Raw genomic sequence first — 18,111 nt, 5'->3', positions numbered from 1 at the left:
GCTATGTTCTCTCCTCCCCTCACTCACTTCTCCCCTTCTCTCCTCCTGTCTCGCACTCCTCTGCTTTCAAATGATGCTGGAAAATATGTTGTCTTTTCATTTTTATACAGATGAGTAGAAGAACAAGGACAAGAACAACACACACATCAGAAAGATGATTTCATTTGAGCACTTTGTCCAGCATCATTATTGGTAACCCTGGACAAGTGCTATAGAGAGGTTTACTTTGGGCTAGAAGATAAAGCATGCTGCAGGACTAAAATAAGAGCTAGCCTTGACCTAGTAGGCTACTGCTGTTTCCAGTTCTTGGCCAGTTACAAGTTTACCTGTAAGTTTTTGTCATAAATAAGAGTTTGCGTTTTTTCTTTGAGCTGAATCAAAAATAATCATAAATTCCAATATTGCCAGCTACACAAGTAGTGAATAGCAGAAGGAAGCATTGAATTCACCTCACTGACTTGGGTAAAATTGAATTTTTTACATTTGACCTAAAAAAGCCCGCGCTGTCGTTTGAAAATGCAGGATTGGTCCAACCAAACATCCAAACTAGCCAATATAACAGCCGTAAATCAAGTTGATTTTTGAAACTTTATATAATGGTCCAATTGCAAAAGAGAAAAGATTGATTGACACATAATCTGTTTGAAATACACCCAATTGGGTTTAAAGGAAGGCGGGCTCATTCAGGGGCCTATATTATCGTGAATCGGCGATGTTTTTCAATTTTTTTTGTCAGTTAACCGTTGGAAGTTGTAGAGCCAAGGTAGCCTAGCTTAGCCAACTGTCGAACGCATTTTTGTTAAACATTAATTAGCTACAGGTCTTACTTATAATCAACATGGTAAGTTTTCTGTCAGGAAGATGAGTGACAAACAAAACAATTTTGGTCAAATGATCTAATGGTAGCCAACATTGGCTATTTTTTTATATATTTTTTTTACATTGGCTACCTAGCTTGCTAACTTAATATTAGCTACCTCGTAACTAATAATTCAACATTGATGTAATAGCTAGCTAAGTAACAAACACAAATATGCCAGCTTTTACACATTTGTCTGAAGAGCTAGCAAATTGTGTCAAGTGTTATTTCTCCACAGCGTGAGTGCATCTCTATCCACGTTGGTCAGGCCGGTGTTCAGATCGGGAATGCCTGCTGGGAACTGTACTGCTTGGAACATGGGATCCAGCCCGATGGGCAGATGCCCAGTGACAAAACCATCGGCGGGGGGGATGACTCCTTCAACACTTTCTTCAGCGAGACCGGAGCGGGAAAACATGTCCCCCGTGCTGTGTTTGTGGATCTCGAACCAACTGTTGTTGGTAATGATGACCATTTGCTAAAATATTGACATGACTAAGATTTTTTACATTTATTTTTCAAAATCTCCACTGAACTGAGTTCTGATTATTTCATAGATGAGGTTCGCACCGGGACATACCGTCAGTTGTTCCACCCGGAGCAGCTCATCACCGGTAAAGAGGATGCCGCCAACAACTATGCTCGTGGCCACTACACCATTGGCAAGGAGATCGTCGACCTGGTGCTGGACCGAGTTCGCAAGCTGGTTAGTAACAGCGATGTTTTTCCAACTGCTAGTTATGTAACTTTACTTGCAAGCTACTTGAACAGGGTTGTACACCAGTGAGGCCAGTCAGTCGCTAATCTAGTGTCTTGCACAGGTCAGTTTTTTGGGATCTGCACCCCCGAGCCGTTCACATCAATGCCAAGCCTAACCTGATATTCAACATCAGAGACTGTAATTGTTGGACTTAAAAAATACTGTTAAAACACCACCAAATCATCTTCCATTTAAAAAACAAAACAATTGGTATAATAGAAAGATATGTGATTGTAAGCAAGGTTTGACATGAGTATGTCTTAGCCAAATATTATCTGTTTGGGCTTGCAGTCTACAAATTGTTTGCAATTACGTTCTGGCCCGCTGACCATCAGATCGAGAAAAAATTGGCCTGAGGTGGAATCTAGTTGATGATCATTGGGTTATAGGGTGCAAAAGGGGCCTATTTATTTAGTAGGCTATTAGCTGCTAGCATTAGCATTTACCAGCCGCACAGGTTTAAGATTTTATATGGCCTGTGTGTAGTGTAAATGAACAAAAGCTGGAATTAATGAAATAATTATCAGATATTTAACTCGATTGTTGTAAACGAATACCTGCTTGCATTTTTGCAGGCTGTGTATCCATCTCCCGGGTTGTCCTCAATGACTCCAAAATCCTTCCAAACTGGGGAATTTCACTGTCATAATCTTTCTTTTTATTTCTCCTGTTACATTAGCCAATTTTGCATGATCTAGGATTCAGGGAAAATAAACTTAGTAATGTATTGTCAAGTGGCGGAAGGGAACATAAGCTCTGCGCTTGGACAAATTAGGAATGTTTCAGCACTACACAAATAGGCCTACGAATGGACAGTTCCTTGCTCCACTCTCACTGCGTGGCTTGTATTCTAGGCCTGGCTATGTCAGCCTCACTGCTCAAGTAGCCTAATGAAATTTGCACCACAATTAAAACTTAAGCTCCTGTGGTTGTAAAAAAAACAAGTATTATCTTGACTTAAAAAGTTTCTGGCCTGCAATATAATTGTTCTGAAACTTGGGCTGAAAGAATGTTTTATTTCCCACCAGCCAATTTTTTTTTGCGGGTCAACCGCAGCGAACCGTGAGTATCCAACAGATGCAGGGCTCTACCCTTACCCCTTGTATTCTTTCCCCCCCCCCCCCCCCCCAGTCGGACCAGTGCACTGGGCTTCAGGGCTTCCTGATCTTCCACAGCTTTGGTGGTGGAACCGGCTCAGGTTTTGCCTCTCTGCTCATGGAGAGACTGTCTGTGGACTATGGCAAGAAGTCCAAACTGGAGTTTGCCATATACCCCGCCCCTCAGGTATTTCTAAGGTTTAGTTGTTCACATTAATATTTGGAAGATTTCCATGTCAGCAAAATTAGTACTGTACTTTGTCCTTGTACTCAATACTTGTGTTTGTTTAATATGTACATTTTCATTATGTGTAACCTAAAGATGACTGTTCTACCTCTTGTGTATGTGTTCAGGTGTCCACAGCAGTGGTGGAGCCCTACAACTCTATCCTGACCACCCACACCACCCTGGAACACTCAGACTGTGCCTTCATGGTCGACAACGAGGCCATCTACGACATCTGCCGTCGGAACCTGGACATCGAGCGCCCCACTTATACTAACCTCAACAGGCTCATTGGCCAGATCGTCTCCTCCATCACAGCCTCGCTGCGTTTCGATGGAGCCCTCAATGTGGACCTCACTGAGTTCCAGACCAACCTGGTGCCATACCCCCGTATCCACTTCCCCCTGGTCACCTACGCACCTGTCATCTCTGCTGAGAAGGCCTACCACGAGATGCTTTCTGTGGCAGAGATCACCAACGCTTGCTTCGAGCCAGCCAACCAGATGGTGAAGTGTGACCCTCGCCATGGCAAGTACATGGCCTGCTGCATGCTGTATCGTGGGGATGTGGTGCCTAAGGATGTCAATGCTGCCATCGCCACCATCAAGACCAAACGCACTATCCAGTTTGTTGACTGGTGCCCCACCGGCTTCAAGGTAAACATATAATGGGTTTATTCATTCAGTGATCTATCTTCCTAAACCTTTTCAAGTACAATTGGTTAGTCAGATTATTCTACTTTATTTGTTTTGTTCTTGTGCCCTGTAGGTAGGCATCAACTACCAGCCACCCACGGTGGTGCCAGGTGGAGATCTTGCCAAGGTCCAGAGAGCCGTTTGCATGTTGAGCAACACCACAGCCATCGCTGAGGCCTGGGCTCGGCTCGACCACAAGTTTGATCTGATGTACGCCAAGCGTGCCTTTGTACACTGGTATGTGGGAGAGGGTATGGAGGAGGGGGAGTTCTCTGAGGCCAGAGAAGATCTGGCTGCCCTGGAGAAGGACTACGAGGAAGTGGGAGTGGATTCGGTGGAGGGAGAGGCTGAGGAAGGAGAGGAGTACTGAATCCTGACCTGATTGAAAAATGTTTTACTGTTGATTGGTAATTTTAATAAAAGTTCTGTTTTCACTCCATTCTCCTGTGGATTTTTCCCTACATGATTTGCGTGTAAGCAGGAAAATATACCTTATTTTTTCACAAAGTTATTCAATTAACAATTTCTGCACAGAAGATATAACACACTATGTCCAATTGATAGAACAAATGGAGCTTACTGGGACATTATGTTAAAAATATATATTGATTAAAAGGAAAATGGGTAAATCAACCAGCCTGCTAGTTTTGTTTCAAGATCATTGTAAATTCCTATGGAGTATAAAACAGGTGTACAGTACCAGAGGGGACTTTTGAAAGATTTGTAGATCAAGTTTAATATGAATAACCAAAGTCTAAGATTAACAGGCTTAGGAGATCTTATATGTTTTGTTCGATGAGATAATAGTCATTTAACATTACCTTTATGAGTTATGAAGCCTTTAGGTACTTTTTTTATAACAAATTCTTCAACATTCACAAAAAGTGACGTTAGCTGATGCAGATTATCTCAGGGGGAAAAAATGAGATTTTCTAAGTCTGTTTAACAAAGACCTTATTTTCGGTATTTATCTGAAAACGCAATTTGTTTTCTTAAAAGGCTTTGTCCAACAAACCGTGGTGGAGTTGGTGCCTACAAAAATACGCCATTACTATTTCTCACGATTGCGAATGTACCCATAGGAGCAAAGCAGAAAGAGTTCCATCAGTCTGCTGTGATTTGTTGAATCAATGCAACTAGCGTTACAAATACATTCCATTGCATGAGCCACATGAATTGTCATAATTTAAAGGGGAATGGAAACACTATGATTTAGAACATCAGCTAACTAAATCGTCATATTGGCATTGTTGCATCACTGGCAGGAGAGAACATTTTGGAACTCCCCAAAAATGGTTGAATTTCCCAAGTAGCGCCGAGTCTGAGAATGAGTTTATTACAGAGAATTAAATAATGTTAGGGAGCTAATAAACTTACTGAAACCGTTCATGTTTGAGCCGCTCGTAGCCCCTGATCAAAGAGTTTGTTCTCGTAGCAGTGACAACACAGATATGCCGCTTGAAACACCTCAGCTAGGAGGTCGGCGTAGGCAAACAAACTGGTGTGAGGGGATGCTGCCAGATAATGGCTAGGGTATGAGTGTGTTTTTTTAGTTTTCTTTATTTCACCTTTATTTAACCAGGCAGGCTAGTCGAGAACAAGTTCTCATTTACAACTGCAACCTGGCCAAGATAAAGCAAAGCAGTGCAACAAAAACATCAACACAGTTACACATACAAACGTACAGTCAATAACACAATAGAAAAATCTATGTACAGTGTGTGCAAATGTAGAAGATTAGGGAGGTAAGGCAATAAATAGGAGATAGAGACTAAAATAATTACAATTTAGCATTAACACTGGAGTGATAGATGTGCAGATGATGATGTGCAAGTAGAGATACTGGGGTGCAAAAGAGCAAAAATATAAATAACAATATGGGGATGAGGTAGTTGGGTGTGCTATTTACAGATTGGCTGTGTAAAGGTACAGTGATCGGTAAACTGCTCTGATAGCTGATGCTCAAAGTTAAAGGAGATATAAGTCTCCAGCTTTAGTGGTTGTTGCAATTCGTTTCAGTCATTGGCAGCAGAGAACTGTAAGGATTGGCGGCCAAAGGAGGTGTTGACTTAGGGGATGACCAGTGAAATATACCTGCTGGAGCGCTTGCCATGGGTGGGTGTTGCTAAGGTGACCAGTGAGCTGAGATTGGGCAGTGCTTTACCGAGCAAAGACTTATCGATGACCTGGAGCCAGTGGGTTTGGCGACGAATATGTAGCGAGGGCCAGCCAACGAGAGCAAACAGGTCGCAGTGGTGGGTAGTATATGGGGCTTTGGTGACAAAACGGATGGCACTGTGATAGACGACAGAGTATGAGTGTGTGTGTTGTAGAGAGATGGCAGCGATACAGCAGAAAATCCCAGCGGATGGTGGCTGTATTACATCCAGTCAGAGGTTCAAATCAAATTTTGTTGGTCACATACACATGGTTAGCAGATGTTAATGCGAGTGTTGCGACACGCTTGTGCTTCTAGTTCCAGTGCAGTAATATCTAACAATGTATCTAACAAATTCACAAGGACTACCTTATACACAGGGATGAATAAGGATATGTACATATAAATATATGGATGAGCGATGGCCATGCGGCATAAGCAAGATGCAGTAGATGGTATAGAATACAGTATATACATATGAGATGAGTAATGTAGGCATTACATATGTACATATGTAATATCTACATATGTAGACATTATTATTATTTTTTTTTAATTATTATTTTTTTGAATTTTTACCCCTTTTTCTCCCCAATTTCGTGGTATCCAATTGTTGTAGTAGCTACTATCTTGTCTCATCGCTACAACTCCCGTACGGGCTCGTGAGAGACGAAGGTTGAATGTCATGCGTCCTCCGATACACAACCCAACCACCCGCACTGCTTCTTAACACAGCGTGCATCCAACCCGAAGCCAGCCGCACCAATGTGTCGGAGGCTACACCGTGCACCCGGCAACCTTGGTTAGCGCGCACTGCGCCCGGCCCGCCACAGGAGTCGCTGGTGCGCGATGAGACAAGGACATCCCCACCGACCAAGCCCTCCCTAACCCGGACGACGCTATTTTAAAGTGACTAGTGATATCTTTATTAAATCCATTTATTAAATGTATTAAAGTGGCCAGAGATTTGAGTCTGTATGTTAGCAGCAGCCACTCTATGTTAGTGATGGCTGTTTAACAGTCTGATGGCCTTGAGATAGAAGATGTTTTTCACTCTCTCGGTCTCTCGGTCCCAGCTTTGATGCACCTGTACTGACCTCGCCTACTGGATGATAGTGGGGTGAACAGGCAGTGGCTCGGGTGGTTGTTATCCGTGATTATATTTTTGGCCTTCCTGTGACATTGGGTGCTGTAGGTGTTCTGGAGGGCAGGTAGTTTGCCCCCGGTGATGCGTTGTGCAGACCACACTACCCTCTGGAGAGCCTTGTGGTTGTGGACGGAGCAGTTGCCGTACCAGGCAGTGATACAGCCCGACAGGATGCTCTCGATTGTGCATCTGTAAAAGTTTGTGAGGGTTTTAGGTGACAAGCCAAATTTCTTCAGCCTCCTGAGGTTGAAGAGGCGCTGTTGCGGCTTCTTCACCACACTGTCTGTGTGGGTGGACCATTTCAGTTTGTCTGTGATGTGTATGCCGAGGAACTTAAAACTTTCCACCTTCTCCACTACTGTCCCGTCGATGTGGATAGGGGAGCGCTCCCTCTGCTGTTTCCTGCAGTCCACGATCATCTCCTTTGTTTTGTTGATGTTGAGTGAAAGGTTATTTTCCTGACACCACACTCTCGTCGTCGTTGTTGGTAATCAAGCCTACCACTGTAGTGTCGTCTGCAATCTTGATGATTGAGTTGGAGGCGTGCATGGCCACGCAGTCATGGGTGAACAGGGAGTACAGGAGAGGGCTGAGAACACACCCTTGTGGGGCCCCGAGCTTAATGACAGTTTGGAGCGCACTATGATGTTAAATGCTGAGCTGTAGTCAATGAACAGCCTTCTTACATAGGTATTCCTCTTGTCCAGATGGGATAGGCTCCTGTCAGTCTGTCAGTTAGTGGACTTGCCACTAATTGTTATGAAGGACTTCCTTGCAGAGATGTATTTTTTATATATAAAAAAATAAAATAATTGTGAGTGCACAACATTAAAAAAAAAAATATATATATATATATATACATTATATACATACATTTTTTTTTTATTATGAACACAACAAATACAAAATAATAGGTTACTCGACCAGTCAGCAGCCGAGATACCAGTTAAATAATTTGTCAAATGTAGCTTGATTATAAATTGTTTAAGGTTTAATATCAGTAGTGGGTAGGTGTTTATCATCAGCGCTGTTTGGCGCGTTAGTAACACATTACTAACGCGCCAAACAGTATCATGATTCATGAAATCTCATTCTTACCAATAATGGGGCGTGCTCATTATAAATACATTGTAATTTAGTTTCAGGCGAACTTTTCTCATGCTTTTGGTTGCAGAGCGTACATGCTGGCAGTTTATCGCCAGTTCACCCTATGGGTACAAGAGAGAATTGGACGAGGTGTACGGTATCTCATCCCTGCGTGTGTCGTTTCTTCCATAAAGCGCGCATAGCCAGAAGCAAAGCGATTGAATAAACGTTTGAATAAAACCAGTTCATTTAGTAAATCTAGCCTAAAGACATAGACCTAATGCCTGCACCTTATGTAAAAATATTATTTGTTAGCTTGTCCACTATAACAGGTTCAAGCGTAACCAGATACACTTGCTTTGAAGATAAAACTACTTTCAGTGCGCACTAATCATGTGTCCCTGTCGCTAGAATAGCGACTTCAACTAGATTTGGCTGCCATCTATTTGGAAAGGAACGGTAACTACACCGGGCAGCTAGTTGGCTGAGTAAAAGTAGACTTTAATAATATATGCCATTTAACAGACGCCTTTATCCAAAGCGAACTGGGTAGATGGTAGTGGAAACAGATCATAGAAACGGGATTACAATTTTGATATCATAGTCCTTGCATCTATAGCTCTGTCTATGCATTTGACAGAGCTTACATTTCTCCAGACCCATCCCTCAGCTTTTTACCGAAAGAGGAGCAGAGAGACACGTTGTTATTGTTTCTACTGCAGATTGCCACTTTATGAAGTTAAGATGCAGATTAAATACACACCAAAATACATTACAGATACTATTAAAATGTCCCAGCACTCAGACAGTTAGTGAATACACAGCATCAAGCACAGCAGACAATCAATCAAATGTTTTTATTTTATTTATTTTTTACAAAAGCCCATTTTACATCAAAATTAATAACCACAATGGTTATAGAGGGTGCAACAGTTCAACGCCTCAGGAGTAAATGTCAGTTGGCTTTTCATAGCTGAGCATTCAAAGGTTGGAAGAGAGAGTTGAAACAGCAGGACCGGGACAAGGTTGTACATCCATAGAAAAGGGTTTTTAAAAATAAAAAATCTGCGGAAAAACTATTCCACTCTGATTCCCTTTATGAACGGGTGTATCTTTGAATTCGCTGTTGAATGGCATGCTCCTTTCCCATTTTCGGAACGCCACCCCGGTACCCCAAAGTGATCGATAGTGTATCTTGGCTCGCACTGTGATTGTGATTCTGAGCTCTCAGGTTCATACAGGGAGTTAGGGTCTTCACTGTTCTCACTCTCCGTCAGCTCCATCTGTGGCGTATAGGGGTTGTATACTGATGGTCGTGAGCGTAATCTATCTGGGCCCCGAGCTCTTCAGTGATGGTCCCGGTGGACCACTTCTCCACCCACAGCACAGGAACACTCAGGCAACCAAGTGTCAGTTTGGCATGCTGTTCTAACTGTTCTTTCCTGTTAGTAGAAAACAATTGAGACATCTATTAGGCTATAGTTATATTCAAGAATCACTGCAGATACTTGAAATAAACAATAGCCTTAGAAATATCATGGATTTGCATGTACCTCCTCTGCCTCCTACACAGTCTCCTTCAGGATGAAAACCGTTTCAGGGATGAAGATGGCATCCTGAAAACAAACAAACGTTTTGTTAAGACAACTGAACCCAAATATATTAGTTGGCATTAACAAGCTTGTATGCTTTGTCAACTAGCACACACGCACACACACACACACACACACACCTTCCTATAATTGTGAGGACCCTAATTTCTGATAAAATTGGGAACAAACAGACACCTCATTCCAGCCCAAAGTGGTCACATAAACCCAGATAGCAATTCAAAACCTGAAAAACTTGTTAAAGAGGTTAAAGTTCAGCTTCTATCCCAGTTCTATCTGCCTGTTAAATCATTCTTTAAAAACATAACTGAGCCTTTTATTTTATTTTATAATCTTTCCACTGCATTTTATATTGACGTTCTTATGATATATTTGACTGTTTATGTGTATGTACCACAGGAGGTTGGTGGGACCTTAATTGGGGAGGACAGGCTCGTTGTAATGGCCGGAGTGAAATGAACGGAACGGTATCAAATACCTCAAACACATGGTTTCCATGGTTTCCAGATGTTTGATGCCATTTCATTCTCTCCGTTCCAGGCATTATTATGAGCCGTCCTCCCCTCAGCTGCCTCCACTGGTATGCACTTTCCTATATGTGAGAGAGCTCCTACAAGGAATTCCAATGCATGTATTACTTTTAATACCTGCAAATGGAAAATAAACTACTTGAACTCCTTATGAGTGTCTGCAGACGACTAGGCCGTTGCCATCTGACAAAAGGTGAAAGCATCACAGGAATATTCTGCAAATGTTGATGAAGACGTAACTCAGTACACCCGAAACATGCAGTCTTTCCAAAAGACTCCCATGAAGTTATAGTGTGACGTTAAAGTAACATACTCAGAATCTACTGCACTTTGCTGTACTGTTTTTGATGTTCCCTCTGTTTAAACATTTCAACTCTTACAATAACACTGTTGAAATACCAGTGGTATTTTTTTGGTTTTAATGTCTTTCAGGGTGAAAAACTAATTGTACATGAATATATTGTAGTTTTCATAATAAAACATACTTGAAACAAGAAAAAAGCATGTTAATTGTCAAAACAATTTTGTTATCGATTGCCTCTCCCAGTCACAGGTTGACATTTGTCATGAATCTTGCCCTGGAGGCAGAACTGCGCGATTATTTCTAAATATGCCGGCTGCAAAGTCGATATTGGCTATATCGTAAACATTTACGGAAAATCATTTTGTTTTATGGTCTTAATTTAAGTTAAGGATTAGCAGTGTGATTCAGATTTTATTACTTTATGCCTGTGCCAGCTAGTGACCACCTTGAAGAACTGCCTCTAGGGCAAGATTCATGACAATAAATGCCAACCTGCCTCCCAGTCATCCTCTCCTTATCTTTACAAGGCTGCAGAACATGCAAGCTAGTGATGCTGGGGTTGTCTCATAACCCACAGTTCCCAGACGGGTGGGTGGCATGCAGGTTGAATAAAGAGAAAACAATACACTGTGTACAAAACATTAAGGACACCTGCTCTTTCCATGACAGACTGAACAGGTTAATCCAGGTGAAAGCTATGATCCCTTATTGATGTCACTTGTAGATCAAGGGGACAGGACAAGTTAAAGATGGATTTGTAAGCCTGGAGACAATTGAGACATGAATTGTGTGTGTGCGCAATTCAGAGGGTGAATGGGCAAGACAAAATATTTAAGTGCCTTTGAACAGGGTATGCTAGTAGATTATTGCCAGTTTATATTCATAAATAAAACTTCACCAAACACATTCAAATTAATAAAAAATCAAATAAAACAAATTTCCCATCTCAAGAGGTTCAATAAAATAAATACTATAATAAGTGCCAGATAAAGTAACGGTTGCCTATAACAGGGTTTTATATTAAATCATGCATACATTCCTTGTGACAGGGGGAATAGAAGCGTGTTGCGTGCAACAGGAAGTGGCAATTGAATGCAAGCTTCACCCAAAAAATGAAATTGCAATTGTCTATGGGTAACAGGGTTGACGTGTTATGCTCGACACACTGTTTTCCACCACAAAAATAAAACACATTTTTAAAAAAAAGAGCAGAACCAGATCACAAGCTTAACAATGACCTGCATTTTGGAGATATGTCTAAAAAGCTTTTCATCTTTTACAACTCACCTGTGTGAACTTCATCGCATGCTAGCCTTTTACTGGCTGCGGAGAGCCTGTTATTTTCTGTTCTCCATGGCCTGAGTGCTGCCCTCAAATACGGCCACCCCTGCTTGGACTCCTTGTGCACCTGTTAACCTGAAACATGCTCTGTGCACCTGGTGATCCGCCCGCTTTTATCCGCTCAGAGACTAAGTCCCCAACCCAACCTCCACAGCCCAAGTGCTACCCCCTACTCTGAGTGCCCCTCACTTTGGGGAATGCCTCCTCGTGCACCTGGTGGCCTTTTAACTTCCACAGCGAGTCCCAACCTGACTCCCAGTCCCATCAGAGGACGGGCCCAGGTGGATGGGCAACCACCACCTAGACCCCTACCTATCCAGAGCCCAATGTCAATGTCTTATGCCTTCTACCCACCTGCCTGGGCTCTCTCACCCTGTGGCTGGCCTCTGGCCGCTGGCCCTTCTCCGTGCACCTGGCAACCCGTAAGTAAAAAAGGAGGATGGTGGAGGAAGACGCTTCTGTCCCTGACAAAAGCTTGGATCGAGGGCTGACTTTTAATAGATCGCAGCGAGTGAGCTGCTCCGCTACGTACGAAACCCTGACCCAAAATCAGGTCGTCTACGAATGATTTAGCACCAGGTTCCCCACAAACATGCGGTGCGCATCATGAGAGGGACAGCAACTCATCCGGCTACACCTCAACCCTGTCACGAACGGCTCTACTTGCCTGCCAAAAGAGGCTATCTCATGTCTCTTCACAGTGTCAGACTAGAGTCAAGCTCAAAAGGGTCTTCTTTATCTGCTGATTCCGTCAAGCCCGTTCCCTTGGCTGTGGTTTCGCTAGATACAGTGGGGCAAAAAAGTATTTAGTCAGCCACCAATTGTGCAAGTTCTCCCACTTAAAAAGATGAGAGAGGCCTGTAATTTTCATCATAGGTACACTTCAACTATGACAGACAAAAGTAGAAGAAAAAAATCCAGATAATCACATTGTAGGATTTTTTATGAATTTATTTGCAAATTATGGTGGAAAATAAGTATTTGGTCAATAACAAAAGTTTATCTCAATACTTTGTTATATACCCTTTGTTGGCAATGACAGAGGTCAAACGTTTTCTGTAAGTCTTCACAAGGTTTTCACACACTGTTGCTGGTATTTTGGCCCATTCCTCCATGCAGATCTCCTCTAGAGCAGTGATGTTTTACGGCTGTTGCTGGGCAACACGGACTTTCAACTCCCTCCAAAGATTTTCTATGGGGTTGAGATCTGGAGACTGGCTAGGCCACTCCAGGACCTTGAAATGCTTCTTACGAAGCCACTCCTTCGTTGCCCGGGCGGTGTGTTTGGAATCATTGTCATGCTGAAAGACCCAGCCACGTTTCCTCTTCATTGCCCTTGCTGATGGAAAAATGATACATGGCCCCATTCATTCTTTCCTTTACACGGATCAGCCGTCCTGGTCCCTTTGCAGAAAAACAGCCCCAAAGTATGATGTTTCCACCCCCATGCTTCACAGTAGGTATGGTGTTCTTTGGATGCAACTCAGCATTCTTTGTCCTCCGAACACGACCAGTTGAGTTTTTACCAAAAAGTTATATTTTGGTTTCATCTGACCATATGACATTCTCCCAATCTTCTTCTGGATCATCCAAATGCTCTCTAGCAAACTTCAGACGGGCCTAGACATGTACTGGCTTAAGCAGGGGGACACGTCTGGCACTGCAGGATTTGAGTCCCTGGCGGCGTAGTGTGTTACTGATGGTAGGCTTTGTTACTTTGGTCCCAGCTCCCTGCAGGTCATTCACTAGGTCCCACCGTGTGGTTCTGGGATTTTTGCTCACCGTTCTTGTGATCATTTTGACCCCACGGGGTGAGATCTTGCGTGGAGCTCCAGATCGAGGGAGATTATCAGTGGTCTTGTATGTCTTCCATTTCCTAATAATTGCTCTCACAGCTGATTTCTTCAAACCAAGCTGCTTACCTATGGCAGATTCAGTCTTCCCAGCCTGGTGCAGGTCTACAATTTTGTTTCTGGTGTCCTTTGACAGCTCTTTGGTCTTGGCCATTGTGGAGTTTGGAGTGTGACTGTTTGAGATTGTGGACAGGAACCAAATACCAATCGACAGGTGGGTACACTCCTTTCAATTTCATCAAGTTGACATTCAGTGATCCGTGCCCAGTGGGAACCCAGGCTTCTTCCGTTCGTTTTATGGTTCCGCAGCAAATCCATGGGAGTGGATGGTACTACCCACATCAGATGTAGGCCTCCCTCCCCAGACAAGCTGGAGATACCTCTCCCCACTTCACAGGGCATGAGCCAGATCCATGCAATGCCCTGTCACTGCGTGGACAATGGGTTTAGTTTAGCAGGACCCAACCCCCCACCGGTCCGCCTTTGGCCCGCCAGCGGACACCACCCCGACGAATCCCCGCACGCAGCCCCTTGTGAGAACACAGACGAGAGACAGCAAGATGGGCTGCACAACAAACTTCCAATGGTGGCAAGAGGAGGGTGATGGAGCGACTGTTCCCCCAGCCGCAGATCAAGCCCAGCCCCACTTCGCACTCGAGCCCGACCCAGCCCTTAAATCCAATCCTAATCCCGAAGTTAAGGATCATTTTTGCCAACTTCCCTTACCTACATTGTTATAACATGCCAGAGGCTGTTCACCTTGGAGACCTGCTGTGGATATCGGTACAGCCCAGCGTGAGATTTACACCTACTCCCCCGGATTTTCAAGGGCCAGTAAGAGATCACTGGACGATGCCAAAACCGCAATGTTTTCAAGGGCTTGGGCCTTACTCTCGGGGCGAACCCATTCCAGGGCGCCCTGCCCTTCACAAAGAAAAGAGAACTCTCCCCGGGGCTCCCGCCAACTTCTCTGGGATTGGTCGTGTTACCGCACTGGATGCCTCGCGGCGCCCGTCTCAGCCAGTACATTCGGAACCTTGTTTGAAGTCAGTAGGTCACATGACCTAGGAGGTATTGACATTTTGAAATATTCATGTAAAAACGTGTGAGATGAAAATGGACAAACTAAAGGGTGTGAAATGTGTAGGCCCACTGAGTGTACATTCTGAACCTTGTTTGAAGTCAGTAGGGCACATGACCAAAGAGCTATTGAAATTTGAAAATGTAAATAAATAATTTGAAAAGGGCGAGATGTAAATCAACACAAAAAAGTGTGTGCAATGTGTGTATATGCCATCGGGTTAGCTAGAATCAGTTTTGAAAATTGTAGGAGTAATGGTTAAAGAGCTATTGAAATGAGAAAACTTTGATTTGTCACTATGTTGACGGTCCCTAACTGCTGTTGGTGGACGTAAGGAAAACTACAGGCTAATATCCTTGAATATCCAACCGGAATCTGTCTTTACCTAGGTGATTCGGGACTGTATACTACAGTCAGCAAAAACACGATAGTAATTACTATAGTATATACTCGTCTTTTTTTGCTGCAGCATTTACTGTATACTATAGTAAACTGTAAATACTGCAGTATACTACAGTAAAGTCAACAAAAACAATACAGCGAATACTATAGTATTCCTACCATAGTATACACTGTAATATTTTTTCAAATTCATTGAGTTACTGGAGACAAGCTGAAACACGTCTGTATCAAGAGGTGTACGTAAATACTCTTAAACGAGCTAAGTGGAACAAAGATGACTTCATTCCCCTTACAGAAGATGAAAATAAACGTCATACTCATCTCAGGGGTGTGGAAGATGATGCAATACAACAGCTATCAACAACAACAAAAAGTTCCTGTTCTTCTCACAGACCGTACAGCATCCTCTATTGACATGCTCACACCACATAGGAGCCAGGTGGGAGTTCCCAAAGAAAACCCTCTTTGCCAGACTGTCGTCCAACACACCCATCAGGGGATCTGACTTCCTACGGCACTTTACCTCTGTCTGCGGAGTGGAATATCCCGAGCGCCTCAGGTCAACTAAACGTAGAAAACAGATGATGAATTCACAAGATCACAAAATGGACCAAGTCGTTAAGTTTATGGGTCATGATATTCGCGTCCCCCATGAATATTATAGGCTATCTGAGAACACCATGCAGCTTGCCAAAGTTAGCAAATTGCTGATAGCAAGCAATAGAAAAGGGACCACATGCATACTAAAGCAAGTCTTTGGATCAGATCGACTTGGATACAGATGAAGACTCAAGAAGACATGGAAGCAGGATCAGCGGGTGTTGTTCAGAACTCACTCAGTTCGGTAAGTTGGTGACGGTAGATTGGCTGCTTTCGTAAAGCAAGTGGAACGCTGTATTGTCGTTACTTGCTAATATGTGGATTTGTTGTTACCGTTATGTATGTGCCATCTTTTTGTGTTTTTCAAGCAAGCCAGAGAAAGAACTGAAAAAATGCACTACAGAGTCAAGACAGAGCCACCAGAAAGAGCCCCAATAATACTTGGACGCAGGATCAGAGAACAGCGAGGGTTGTTCAGAACTCAGTCAGTCCGGTAAGTTGGAGAGGGTAGACTTTGAGGCTGCTTCCCTGACATGAAGCCCCCCAAACAAATATTTGTATTTGTTTGCGATTAGGTTTTGAAGAGAATGACTCCTCAACCCAAGAGGCCCTGGAGCAGCTGTGAGAAAGCTTAGACTGTGAGCAGAAAAAAGCAGGCAGGTCACCAGGAGCACAGAGTCTGTTTCGGGTTACCAGATTCACAGAGCCTGTTTCAAATTCCCGCTCCTATAGACGTCTTAGTAATTCCAGGGAGTAAGCTGTACACTCTCAGGCCCAGGGAGAGGGCAGGCAGGCGGGCAGGGAGTGTAGGCCTAGAGGCCAGAAGTCAGAGGTCACCAGTTCAATGGGGGCCTGCCTGGAGGTCAGGAAGGCCCCAGGGAAAAGGCTCGAGTGAATAGGTGTATGAGTGACCAAAGAGCTATTGAAATTAGAATGTTTACAAAAATTCATGTAAAATTTTGTGAGATGAAAATGGACAAACTAAAGGGTGTGCAATGTGTAGGGCCACTGAGTGGCCTGAACCTTGTTTGAAGTCCGTAGGTCACATGACCAAGGAGCTATTGCAATTCAAATGTAAAAAGAAGTTTGGACTTTGTTTACACTCCCTAAATAATCTAGGAATACAAAATGTTGCTCACATTTCCAAGTTTATTAGCGTTGCAAATCGAATTAAGGTCCAAATCGTGAAAATAAGACCTGCGCAATGTTGTGCGCAATTTTTCCAACATCATGACACTTATTTGGAGTCTGTGGCACAAGTGGTTTGAAAGCTATTGAGGTTTGAAAGTGCAAATATCCAACCTGAAACTGTTTTTACCCTAGTTCCCGAATCCCCCAATTGCCCCCCAGCAAAACGTGCCTACATTTAGGCTTTTGTTTATGTCTATTTCACTCTGTTGAGGTATACATTGGAGAATAATGCTTGTATGGATGTCAACCCCAATACATGTTGACGTCATCAATCAACTGCATTACAGTTAAAAACTACTTTGACTACCACCACCGATTTCTATATGCTAGCTATGCTACCAGCTTATACGAATGGGAGTTAGCATTTCGCAGTCACATTTCTTAACCTGAAAAGGGACAGCTTCCAAATGTTATGCAACATATCCAAATCGGATTTTCCGATTGATAGATCAGATTGGTTGAATGTGCGCCAATCCAGCGTCCTTGTATTCCATTGACCTCTTTACAGCATTTACCTCCCCGATCTCTTTCCAGTTACTTCAACTGTACTGCAGCGCCAGCTGTGCCATCGGAGTCCCTGGGTTCGCGCCCAGGCTCTGTCGTAACCGGACAGAGCCTACATGAGGTACCATAAATCCCTACATGAGGTACCATAAATATGTTTTTTATTTGTGACATTGTTCTGAAAGCCTTGCTTTACAGTTCTCCATGTTTGTTGTCAACCAATCATGTCAATGCAGTGCAAAACAGAGCCCTCGCATTGTTATAAAATGCAAAATATGGGAGGAGCAAGGCGATTTGGCCTCTGCAATTGCATCACAACCTCTGTACAGAGCCACATGAAGCATAAACTAGCGCAGCGCTAGCTTGACCTGCAATAAAGTTAAGAGAAACAAGTTGAGGAAAACGTAACTAAACCAAACATGTTTTAATATCACATGAAGCAACATAATTATACTGACTCGAATAACAGGATCATATTATATTATTATATTATATTAAATAAATGCGATCTCTGACATAGACTCCTCCATTTTGCGTTGAAATATATTTATGCCGCGTTCAAAACAACTGGGAATTCGGAAAAAAGCAAGGTCCTACATGGGAAATCGATTTGAAGGGTCATCCAACTCGGAATTCCAGCTATTTCCAACCTGAAGATCACTGACGC

The 18,111-nt window shown here is 43.2% G+C and overlaps 1 protein-coding gene and 1 long non-coding RNA gene across 2 annotated transcripts; one reads left to right on the top strand and one right to left on the bottom strand.

Annotated features, from left to right (window-relative positions):
- Positions 1-730: 730 nt before the first annotated feature.
- Positions 731-4,070, top strand: LOC100136736 (tubulin alpha chain, testis-specific). Its single transcript, NM_001124691.1, has 6 exons — positions 731-841; positions 1,098-1,320; positions 1,417-1,565; positions 2,751-2,903; positions 3,071-3,598; positions 3,711-4,070. Exons 1-6 carry the CDS (start codon positions 839-841, stop codon positions 4,005-4,007), a joined length of 1,353 nt encoding a protein of 450 aa, NP_001118163.1. The 5' UTR covers positions 731-838; the 3' UTR covers positions 4,008-4,070.
- Positions 4,071-8,446: 4,376 nt separating this feature from the next.
- Positions 8,447-11,992, bottom strand: LOC118945263. Its single transcript, XR_005040329.1, has 3 exons — positions 11,760-11,992; positions 9,582-9,644; positions 8,447-9,470 (listed from the first exon to the last, which is right to left on the bottom strand). It is a non-coding gene; the product is annotated as an uncharacterized LOC118945263 (long non-coding RNA).
- Between the last annotated feature and the right edge of the window lie 6,119 nt (positions 11,993-18,111).

The sequence above is a fragment of the Oncorhynchus mykiss genome, chromosome Y (genome assembly GCF_013265735.2).
Source record: "Oncorhynchus mykiss isolate Arlee chromosome Y, USDA_OmykA_1.1, whole genome shotgun sequence".
Lineage (NCBI taxonomy): Eukaryota > Metazoa > Chordata > Actinopteri > Salmoniformes > Salmonidae > Oncorhynchus > Oncorhynchus mykiss.
The sequence above is the reverse complement of the archived record's forward strand: the minus strand, read 5'-3'. Positions and strand labels throughout refer to the sequence as shown.

What these genes read in the sequence shown, in the direction of transcription:
- LOC100136736 (NM_001124691.1), top strand. An exon ending in CCATATACCCCGCCCCTCAG is followed by an intron (nt 2,904 to 3,070) that starts GTATTTCTAAGG and finishes GTATGTGTTCAG; the next exon opens with GTGTCCACAGCAGTGGTGGA. An exon ending in GGTGCCCCACCGGCTTCAAG is followed by an intron (nt 3,599 to 3,710) that starts GTAAACATATAA and finishes TGTGCCCTGTAG; the next exon opens with GTAGGCATCAACTACCAGCC.